Below are 12,357 nucleotides of genomic sequence, written 5' to 3' on the forward strand. Positions count from 1 at the left end.
TAGTGAGAAAAGAGAAAAGCTTCAATTCAAAATTTACGCTTCTCGTTCCTCATCTTATTTCGTTTGAAATCCTTGCAGTGGCTACAGAACATCACTTCTCCTGTACACTTATCTTTAACTGAAAATAAAGGCAAATTTAGATAGAAAATTCACAAGACTAGTATTTTTCAACACTTATTACACCACTGATTATAATACGAAAGCTCTCAGTACGGTCGAAGTCCAAGTCACGCTACGTTGTGAAAGCATTCGGACGAAATCCCGAACAGCTCATGTCAACAACGATGGCTGGTTCAATGTACACAGGCGGCGAAAATCTCACTTTGACCAAAGTCCTGAGTGAGAAATATAAGGAGAGATCCTTCAAAAGGACTATTCGACACGGCCTTCTTGATGTTGTTGATGACATAATAATAGCCTGGAGTAAAGAAGACGGCTGTTTGCTAACTCAAGTGACCAATCCTCCAGACTCCAAAGTTCAGGTGAGGAAAAAAAACAGCGTTTTATGTTCATTCTGAGATCAGTTTTCACCCACTCTTATTCACCGAATCAGCTGGGATGGATAGATTTGGAGGTTTGGGTGATATTTTCGGATATGAATAGTCGGTTGTCAAGAGACTTTCATTTCAAATTAGCTCTGGGTCTTAATTCAGGCATGGATTTGAAATTCACTAGTTCAGGGTAAAAGGTGGATTTTTTATATGAATAGTAAAGTTCTGCAGCTTAATAAAGATATATAAAGTTAAGTTACAGCAAGTATTATTACATTTTCACTGATATCTTCATTCAGTAATAATTTGTTTCACACAAAAAATGTAGGAAAGTTTTGGTAATTATCTAGAATGGTCTGCAATAAATTTGATAAACATTGATATATATTATCCAAATATTTAAATGATAGTCAGCAGACTTAATAGATAAGCAGAGATATGGATGTACAAAATTTCGCATGATTTACACAAGTGAATGGTGGGAGATGTAGGGTCATTTCTCAAATTTGTTGTGATGTCCTCTAAACCTGTCTTGACTCTATATTGCCAGTCAGATGTGTTTCCTAGTGTCAGTTAAAACCAGTGTAAATGTACATAAGACATCATTATGAATCTACAGATACCAGATTCAATAGATTTGAAGCTGAAGAACTATTCTAGAAGGTTATCAAAGTTTAGATACTCTTTAGTTTTGTTTGAACACCAATAAGAATGGGTAAGTTTACAGTGAATAACAATCAGGATTGCAGTAGGAAATAGTGTATGAACTGATTACCTTGCCATAAACTGCATTACATTGCTTTAGATCTGAGATTAGGGAAAATCTTTGCATATTTCTTTAAAATTTTGAGTGTTAAAAGTGTTATTCTAATGCAAATATGGAAATAATTTAGTATTAGTGGGTAGTTTAAAATGATTGGTTTAGATAAGTAATGATAAAATAAAATTCTAAATGGTAATTCTGTACAATATGGACACACCTGCCAGAGACTAAGTCCCAACTCTATTGTAAAATTTATTCAACAATCTGAGTTGCCATGACTGGATATTAAGGTTGATGAACATTGTCTTCACCTCTGTATGCATGGCATGATAAAGCTGAAACTCGGTCATACTGAGTGGACTTGCTTTCTGCAGTATTTTTCCTTTATATGTGGCATTATTGTTCTTGTCTGCAGATTATCTCTTGTGCCTATTACTGCAACCTTTTGTCCTCTACAAGAATATTAACTTCACTTTACCCTAGCTTAGTACATCTCTACCGTAGAGATTAACTAAATGGAATATATAAGTTATTGAAAAACATTTGTGCCATTCAATGATACCATTATTTTAACCCAGTGCCGATGGGTAAAAATGTATGGCAAGTGGACGTAAGAAAGGGATTGTTGCCACACATAGGCAGTTTCCCATTTGCGTCAGGCGCGATCAGTAGTTTGCAAGCGATATTTGGCACCTAAAAGCTTATTTTGCTATAATTTATGAAAATATTATAATTTTCAAGGTTTACCTTCATTATAGGTGCCACTGCCTAAAATCTTTACCATCTAAATGAAGCCACTACTAATGGAGAAAAACAAACTCCATCCAACGAGCCTGTGGTGTGGGAATGGGCATGATACGAAGCCATGTGTGTTTCGGGCCACAACAGCCATGGCATGTACGTACATGCCACCCGTTGGCTACGGGTTAAGTGATGAATGTTGGATGAATCAATATGTAATTTTGCTGGAAGTAAACCCTGAAGACTTTGGCTTCAGCAGATGAATAAGGAACCCAGCCACAATTCATGAAGTTTTTCAGTTTCCACGAATGGCAAGTTATTCATGGTAGTTTAAGTGTATTTTGCACATAATGTAGATAAAAGTAATTACTTAGCCAATGAATCAGAAACATTCTTTGAATACTTGACATTTATGCTATCAATTGGTGGAACCAAAAAGATAATTACTTAATTCTGTTGCTGTAACTCTGAAACTAATTAAATCACAGTTGTCAAAAGTAATTGACATTTATATTTTTTGCAGATTTTAGCAGTATCCAAGCCACCAGTATGGGATGTGGAACGTATCAAAATGAATCGCAGTGGGAGCTGTGTTGCTCTTATAGGCAGAAGAGGTGTGGCTGTGGTAGAGCTACCTCAGCGGAGTGGCGATCCTGCACTATATGACAAAGGGAAAGATACTGTTACTTGCAGGTAAGGTCTTACTTGTAATAGCTGCTTATTACAGTAAAGAGGTGATATTTTCTGTTTTGATAGAAACAGAAATTTTGATTTTCTTTCACTTCTCATGGCATTATTTGTACTTTTTACCGAGAAACTCCCTTACTTTCAGGGTTGAGTACATAGCAGAACGATTTTTTTCATGTCACCCTAAATTAGAGGTGATGACAGCTGCTTGGCACCCAGGATCTATTGATGATAATCACATAGTGATTTTAGCTTCTGACAATTACCTACGGTAAGTTATTATATTTCCCAATATAATGTATGAAAATACAATTTAGTGAAAAGAGTCAGAAGTGTTTATTTTTGGTTGCTGCTGTGAACTTGCCAGCACAGCTCATAGTTTTCCATATTTTCTTTACAGTTGTTGATATGACATGTTATTAGTAGTAGTATTTGTATAACAGTTTTGAAAATGTGCATATTTACACCTACTCCTGGTATCAGTGGTTTAATATTATTCATCTAAAACTGTTTAGCTAATGATTATCTCTTTTTTCAGCATCTACAATCTGTCAAGCCATGAGATACCAGAACAAGCAATATCTGTGGGTTCAAGTGGTTCTGGAGTTGTAAATGCATCAACACTTGGAGAAAATGCAATTGCATTTAACTTTGGTCTTCCCAGCGAGCCTGTAAAACATGTTCCAGGAAATGCGGTCTCAAATGGTGTAACAAGTCCTATTGTACGTAGTGTTTTTTTTTTTTTTTTTTTTTTTTTTTTTTTTTTTTTTTTTTTTTTTCCAGCACAAAAGTTCAAGTTCAAAATTTGGGGATACTTGTTATTTTACCTTTGATATTTTTCTTTAGTTTCAAACTATATATGATTTTCTGTATTGGCTTCTGTCTTTTGTAGATTGATCCGGAAGATGAGATGAAGCAAAAATGCCTTGAATTGAAATGGCCCATTTTCATCCTGCATGGTAATGGTGAGATATATCTTACTATTACAACATTCAGTACCAGAAGGTAATTTTTTCGTTTTAGTTTTTAGATTTAAGAAATAGCAATGGGGTATTTTTCTGGGTTCATATTGATTAGAAATGATACAGATACAAAAATAAGTAAGATACTTTTTCTATTTAAGCATCATTAAATTCTCCCTTTATAATTTTCAATATCTGGTCGTGTCCTTCCTTAATTGTGTCTCTCATTTTTTTGTTCCAGATCTGCTCCACACGTAGTTTATGGACCGCTCAGTATGACACCTGCTTGCGACACAAATTATGGAGTTGACACATGTGACCTTCTAGTGTTGCAGTCATCTCCACCTGTTGTTGTCATTGCCACATCAACAGGGCAATTGCATCATTGCATTGTTATTGATAATAAACTTGAAAAGGTGAAATAAAGCATTCTGTATCTTTAGAAACTTAGTAATGTGATTGGTCTCTACTTTTAATGCAGGATCTATAATACTATAGACATTCAGCATTCTTCATATTCAGATGAAATATTTGCAAATGTTTGAAATAAATGTTGTCATTGTATTAATGGGCTGTCTCCAGTTGCCTTATCTTGGCAGGTCCATGGAGAAAATCCTTTTTATTGTTTATGAATTCTGAGGTTGCTCATTAGTTTACAGATACATGACATGCCTTTTGATATTTACAAATTAGGAGGTCACCATTTACTTTTCTCATAATTGAAATGTTGATGATATCATGTGTCTGTAAAAATGAAAAAGGGGTCATATGGCAAGAGAAACTTTAATGCATAAGTGCCAGAAATGTGTAAATAAGTGGTATGATGCTGTGTTAATGTCATTGCATTTTGTATTGAGTATTGTAATTACTAGTATACATTTGTGTGATGCATTTCTCAGTGTACTTGTAAAATAAAAAAAGGTTTATTTTTTTAATTATTAAAATTTTCTTTCAGAACTGTAATGAAACACTTGCAAATGGATTCTGGACCAATGAAATGGCACCTGTAAGGTTGCATGTTTATGAAACAGTAGAGCTTGAGATGTCACTTCTGTCTACAGATGAGGGATTCTCAACGCCTCTCCTGTTGCATGCAGATCCTACCACACCCACAAGGTAGTCATGTTCCTTTAGAAAAAGTTTGTTTTCTCATAGTTTTCCATATTTTCTTTACAGTTGTTGATATCTGTGTAGATATATATGCCAGTGTACAAGTTAATATACTCTCAGAGTAAGGATGATACTGATTGAAACAAATTTAATGTGCTAATAAAAGTTCAGCAAGAGAATAAAATATGGCTACACATAGATATTGTTGAGGAAGGAATTAGATAGTCTGAATTGAATTAATGTAATCCATACAAGTTCCACCTCTAAATCTAGATAGGGAGAACATTTTACAACGGATACTTGTCATTTCCATAAATCTTTTTTATTTAGAAGTCATATAACGTTGCATCAGAAATGCCTTATTCCTTCCTGTTAGTTTTTTGAAGATATGTACTAGTCTATCCATAATACTACATGTATTTTATTTATATATATAAATTTATTTATTCATTTATTCATTTATTTATTTAGAATATGCAATTTTTATTCATTCATTTCATCTTAGATTTTTTTTTAGAATAAGAATTTAAAGTGTTGGTTAATCAAAAGATTCACTGCCTTTGGACATGTGACACCCTTAGTAATCAAACTACAAACAAAAACAGCTTTTCATATAACTAGAATTTTTGTGAGATATCACTAAAAATGGCATTCAGATCTTGAATATGGATGAGCATCTATAAAACTTTTTGCTGATGTGCAGTTAATTAGACTTCTAAACATAATCAAAATGAATAAGTTAATGAATGTATTACATTACTGTATGGATATATGACATCTTACTAAGCAGGCATTCATGTGTACTTGTGATCATCATAAAAGTCTTGATTTTCAGATACTGGGTGAGTCATGAAGCTGGAGTACATGGTGTGATTTTCTCGGTTGTAGATTATCTGCAGTACAATGACCAACCAGATGGTGAGTGATATTTCATTGGTCTTTAACCCCTTTCTTTCTTCCTTTTTCTCTCTTTATGTACTTTTCTTTTCCTTTTTTCTTGCTTTCTTAGAAGGAAGTTTCACTTTTCAATGCTCCATTGCTTAGTTCATTGATTGGCAAAAGAAAATTGGAAATTGATAATCAAACTTCCAGGTCACTTGTGATTTTCAGTACTTAGTTAATCTTTCCATTTAATGAAGTGATAACAGTTTTTTTTTGTTTTTTTTTACGATGGTTGATTATCTTTTTTATATGCTTTTTATTTGTAAGATTTCTTTTAACAGTTTTCTTTGCTGTGCATCTTACAGCTTACTAAGAGGGTTATTTGATTTCAGATGCAGCATTTTCTGACAGTGAGTCGCAGAGTGTTGTGGATCATGTCATCTGCACGAGATCCCTTGCCCCTGCTGCTCCCATGCCAGTTGTAGGCTTAGTGGCTAACACTACACATTCTCTATATGTGCTTCTAGCATCTGGGAAACTCATTCAAATAAGTGTTCCATCTGCCTTTGTTCCAAATATAACAGAGCCATGTAATGGTGATGTGGACCTGTCGGTATCACCTCTGAGGAAGGTAAGGACATTTTACAATATATCAAAGGTTACTGTGAATTCACTTTGGTGAGCAAACTATAAAATTTGCACATTATTAGAAGTCAAAATTTCATTACATGACCACATTTATACTTTTGGTCTGACAACAAAGTATGTAGCTTATATCAATTCAGTATTTTCTATTGTAGTCTACTTTTACTCTGGTTATTGGGATTCATTATAAAGATTTACATACCTTGATTATATTTCTTGTTCATATAGTAATTCTGAAAATGTATTGCAGATTTTATGGAAACAGTTTTGCATATTTTTGGATTTTACATATTTTGTAACATCATAAATGTTTTGTCACTTGGTAACTAATACCATTTTTCTTAACAGATTCATGTGCAACCATTTGAAGACCATATTCGTAGTACTTTGCACAGAGTATCTTCACAGCCACTTTTGACATCAGGATCTGTGTCAAAGGTCACTCCAAATGAATATATGAATCTTCTCAACCGGGTGATAGAAACCTTAAGAACCAATTACCTTCAGCCACAACTGACAGCTAAAGAAGACATACAAAGAAGGTAGAGATGGTGTTTAATTTAACATTTTCAGCTTTGCATAATAAAGGTGAAAGGTACTTTATTTGTTGTATACTCTTTTTTTTAACAAACATACTATTTTGTTTGTTAATTTACAGATCTGACATTCTAAGTGAACAAAAGCAACGACTTCAATCTGAGATTTCAAACCTACTGTCAAGGAAAAGACAGCTAACTGAAAAAGCTCATGAATTGGCCGAGAAGTATGAAGAGGCAAATGACAGACAGACCCAATTGGTTCAGAGGTAAATTGATGATTTATGATGACCCACAGTATATAGATTTTGATATTTAATCCCACAACTTATAACTTTTACCTGCTTGTCTGTTTAGAAGTAAATCAGGCCTGTGGTATTCATTTAAGTAATCACACCTGATGTATCTGTTGAGTAACTTACTGCATAATTTCAGGCTAGAGAAAGTGCTGAATCAAGTAAGTCGAGGGCTGCCTGTGTTATCAGCTGGAGAGAAGAATATGCTGCAGGAGCTGGAGGCTATGCAGAAGCACACCATTATTTTTACTAACCAGCTGAGTGAAATACAAGCCAAGGATAAATGGCAGACAAGTCAGGTAATGTCAATATTGGTATTTACCGGGCGTTTGGAATAACTGAAGATTACTAACCTACACAAGAACAGTTTTAGATTCAGTCAAGAAGGGGTTCTGAGTCACTTAAGAATTTTTGACATTTTTAAAGATTCTAATATAAAGCTTGTCATTGAATTTAAAAGTATTTAGATCTCGCAAAATACCAATTGTATTGTAGAGGTGATATTTATAGCTGATGAAAATGTTTAGATTTTGGAAAAAATTTGTTGCCTTATTGAAGTAGAAGGATGTTGCATTTGATCACTAACCTTCATATACCCTCATTGATATGGTAATTGATATACTATCAAAATGTTATTTTCTTTGAAGACCTAGAGTATTCATCAAACTGTAACATAACTCTATGCATAATTCCTGTTGTAGAGGACCTTGTGTAGTGGAAACTGTACTGTTACTATATATGAATATTTAATTAGAAATGCATATAAGGAGGAAATATGTATGATGTTCACAAGGCAATGTAGATTGCATATGCAGGGCTGTTATGTGTTAGGACTATTTCTGGCAGAACTGTCAGGTATATAAGTAAATAGAAATATGTATATATTTTTAATTACTATATTTCATTGCTCGGTACCTATTTGTAGTTTACATAAAAGTGGAAAAAATTAATATATTGTAAAATTTTAAAAGAAAATATGAAGATAGCATGGCAGAGTAAATGCATTGGATCAGACCATATCAGTGGAGTATGAGAAGAGGACTATTATGAACCATATCCATGTTGACAAATGTGGAAAAGGTATGAATGAGACTGGATATTTTCACAATACAAGAGATGTATTTGACCGGTTTTGATTACGCCTTCATCAGAAATACATATTTCTGATGAAGACGTAATCGAAACCGGTCAAATACATCTCTTGTATTGTGAAGATATCCAGTCTCATTCATACCTTTTTGAGGACTATTATATTTATTTTATTTATTTATTATTATTATTATTATTGTTGTTGTTGTTATCATTATCATTACTATTTTTTTTCTTTTTCTTTTTCTCAAAACAAATATTGTGCCCCTTTGTTGCCAGGAGGCTTTAAGAAGTATTTTTTGGTCCCCATTTTGCTCAAGTGTTCATGCTTTTTGTACTTAGATTAATCATTATTACTTCATTGTTGTTACATTATTCTTCTGAATCTCAGTCTGCACTGAAGATTACAGGAATACTTTTCTGTAGTTGTGTCCATACTGATAGTTCTTTTTTTTTTTCGTTTTATTCTGTATCAGCCAACAAAAGTTGAGATAGTTCTAAATTTATAATAAGAATTGCGAAAGTACAGTATTCATGTATATATCATGACATAATATGAATTCTTTCAGATGGAGAAACTACAGAGTACTGAGGCTGTTAAAGCCCATGCATCTCCCACTGTTTCAGAAAGTCAGTTGAAAGCTCTGAAACAGGCTCTCAGCAAAGAGTAAGTAAAAGGGGTCATGTCATTGTAGAACGTTGCTGTCAATTTTGTCAGAATTTGATGAAAATGGTAGAGGTAGAGGGGAGGGGAGTTAGTTATATATTTTTGATTTATGATAAATGATAAGAGAAAATTATTTAATATGATTGTATGATGTTGGTATATGTTAGATGTGGGTAAGAAATCTTTAAACCCATTGGACACAGATGGCATGATTACATGTTGTGTCCATTGTAGTTTTAGTTAACTGATTGTGTTTACACAAAGATGGTTCCACAAGTGCTTATTTACCAAGTAGTTAATTATTTGTCCAATGTACCTCACATGTTTGCACTTTTCCTTGATTTCTGGAGATATTTTTTATATTGCTTAACTATTGATATTGTTATTAGTATTTTCAGAACATTTTGATAACCAGTTTCAATAGCAGTAATAAGAATATTGATATTAAAAGCATCAGAAAACAATATCCGCAAATTCAAGGAATAGGGCAATGAGTTGTAGACATTTAGGCCCACTAATTAACTCCTTGGTGGCTGAGAACTTGTGAACCCATCTGTATGCAACAAAATTCACAAGATTCTACAGTGGACAGTAAATAACCCTGTGGCCATTGGGTTTACAAATTTGTTGCTAATTAAATGTTTATTTGAATTTACAGACATATTCATAGGTAGTGAAATTTTTTGTGTATATAATTGATTTTTTTCACTTTTTCAGGAGTGAGAAACTGTCTACTTTGCTGCAGAGAGTCAATCAAGTGAAGCGTGATTTACAGTTATGATAAGACAAATTTATTAGTTATTTTTATCAAATGTGTAAAGTTCAAAATTATTATAACCCTTAAGAGCTTTGTGTAAATAATTTCCAAGATTATAGCTCCAGTGTCGACAGTTAAGCATCAGTGTCAAGACCTTTGTAAAAGTTTATATATATCACTATATTGTGTTTGGGCTTTGCTGCTGAGTCAGTCTTTCCCAGAAAAGGAATGTGAGTGTTTTATATTACAGGAAATGCTTGTGTTTTCCTTTGTTGAAATGGTTTTACATAGTTTTCCTGTGTGTGAAATGTAAGCATCACACTGTTCTTTGATTTACATTAAACTCTTTTTTTATATCATGTTGTTTCAGAGCTTGTTTTGATGTTGCCTTTTTCATATGTTGCTAGTATCCCTAGATGTCAGTAATAGTTGATCAGTTTAAGGAAATATTTTTATGGTGGTTAGATATGTTACTCAAAGTTCTTGTGAAAATGGTTGTTTTTTTGAACCAATAACTTGTATTTTGCATATTTTACTGTGATTTTATATTTACATTTTACATTTTATAAGATGTTGCTGACAAAATTGAAAGTACAAAGCATGATATAATATGTTTGCATGTTTACATGTTTACATTTGCATTTATATGGTAAAAAAGCAAACAAAAATATCGTATTTGTTAGGTTTGAAATTCACCAATAGAACCTCTTCAAGATTTTTTTTTTTTTCTAAATATACATGAAAGATTACCAGCACTTTATACTGATTGTCCTTTAACACCGTTAGATGTTGGCTGTATAATTTAACTAATGGAAAACCATTAAAGATATGCTAAAGGCTCTGTTGCAGTACTGCATGCCATCATCAGTAAACATAATTTTTTGTCCCAAGAATCGGCTTTAAGTAATTATTTTCAACGTAATTATGAAGGGAACCCCCTGAACCATACTGAACATCAGGGTGTATATGGAGTCAACTACTCTTTGTTTTTGCCCCCCAATCCCATACCTGTTGTTGTCGTGGGGGGGCTTAGGAGACGGAGACTGAGACCCAATGCAGGGATCTTCCCTGCCTAGGGCCTCAGCCCTCGATTCAACTAATTTTGCATGGCCTTTTCTTCCTCCAGCCCTCTGTTTCTATCCCTTCTCCAACCCCTTCTACTATATACTTCCTAAGGTGTAATAGCCGAAAGGATGAAAGGCTGACTTTGTGCCAGTCCTGAACGGCCTGTAGGAACCATGGGCACGGCATTCCCCTAATGTCTAGCCCTTACCCCCTTAACCCATTAATGCCAGTATATTTTGAAGCCGAAAATAAAAGATTCCGGGCGGCTACAAGATCGGGGCAGAGCTGCCTCAGAATCTGTCTGCCTGCTGGCCGCGGCCCGCTGCTGCTTCGGAGCGCGGGCCCCAATACAGCGTCACACTGGTGGGACGCCCAGCAATGTTTATTTTTTTAGGTGTCTCATATGTTGGACACCCGTTGTTAGTGGGTTAAAGAGCACTGAGGGGGTGGACTGTTTATTTCCCAAACATAATCAAGGCTTCCCATGGCCAGTACTAAAGTAATACCCATATTAGAGGCAAATAGACTTGCCTCTTCATCAAATAGCCCCACCAATTCAGACTCTACCCGCTCCCCGACCTCAGGCTCTCCTTTGACCGCGACCCTGATTACTGAATCTACTACCCACTCCTCAATACCTACTAGTGCATTACCCACCCAAGCTGAGACTCAATCTCCGGAAGACATTTCTACTCTCCCAACTTCCTCAACTTCACCTCTACCCCTACAACCTTCTTCATCAAACACCCCAACCTCCCTTATTACTACCTTACAGCCTTATTCTCCATCTCTCCGTAATACTACCCCCCTGAACAAGACTCCTTCTTCCACACGTCCCTGCCCTTCTACCACCACCATCCCTACAAATATCTTAAATACTCTATTTAGCCCAGCTAAATGGGACTGATTTTTCGTGATCCCCCCTACAGCTCCTTACTCATGCAACACTCTCCTCTTTCAACAATGCCTCCAAAAACAAGTGGGCAGAGTCCCTTTCCATACCAGACGCGATCACTCCCATCTCAGTACAGTCAGATCTGAAACTGAAGCTATAGCATTATCAAATCTAACTGATCACTCTGGTAACCCCATTCCTGCAGAACCTCATCCAACTCTTAATACTTGTACCGGAACTGTCTCTATCTCCCCGGCAAACTGCCCAGTCAATACCAAGAATTGGTCAGACTGTGGAGAAGACTTACTCGAATGCCTCAAAGACCAAGACATGAAATCAGTACATTGCTACACCATTCCTCCTAGAGGTCATCAAAAAAAAATTGCCAAAATTACTTCACTACACATGACCTTCCCGTTCGTATCTACATTGGTGGACAATCCATCCCTGTTCGACCATGCCAACCTCCTCCCTGTCAATGTCAAAACTGTTGGCCAAACACTGCCGCTCCAAAGACTGATACCCCCTATGTGCCCAACCCAGTCATAACTGATCAAACTGCTCTGCACAAACATGTACATGTGCTAACTGCGGCAGCCCCCATAATGTACTTATAGAGGCTGTCCCACTTACAAGTTTGAGTCTGAGGTAGCAGCTTTCTGATACAAAGATGGTCTCACTCTGTGTGAAGCCAGACAGGAAGCACGCTGACAAGGTTTCTCTTATACTCCTTACTCTAGTAATGTTGCTCGCTCTACCCCTCCCCCTCCA

At 35.3% G+C, this 12,357-nt stretch overlaps 1 protein-coding gene across 1 annotated transcript; it reads left to right on the top strand.

The window, feature by feature from the left end:
- The first annotated feature begins 220 nt into the window (after positions 1 to 220).
- On the top strand, positions 221 to 10,378 carry mbo (Nuclear pore complex protein Nup88). The gene is made up of 14 exons (XM_027372336.2): positions 221 to 482; positions 2,519 to 2,688; positions 2,828 to 2,953; positions 3,221 to 3,404; positions 3,575 to 3,687; positions 3,886 to 4,060; positions 4,600 to 4,760; positions 5,590 to 5,672; positions 6,029 to 6,267; positions 6,630 to 6,823; positions 6,940 to 7,086; positions 7,253 to 7,412; positions 8,772 to 8,869; positions 9,587 to 10,378. Exons 1-14 carry the CDS (start codon positions 273 to 275, stop codon positions 9,648 to 9,650), a joined length of 2,124 nt encoding a protein of 707 aa, XP_027228137.1. The 5' UTR covers positions 221 to 272; the 3' UTR covers positions 9,651 to 10,378.
- Positions 10,379 to 12,357: the final 1,979 nt, after the last annotated feature.

This window comes from Penaeus vannamei, chromosome 9 (genome assembly GCF_042767895.1).
Source record: "Penaeus vannamei isolate JL-2024 chromosome 9, ASM4276789v1, whole genome shotgun sequence".
Lineage (NCBI taxonomy): Eukaryota > Metazoa > Arthropoda > Malacostraca > Decapoda > Penaeidae > Penaeus > Penaeus vannamei.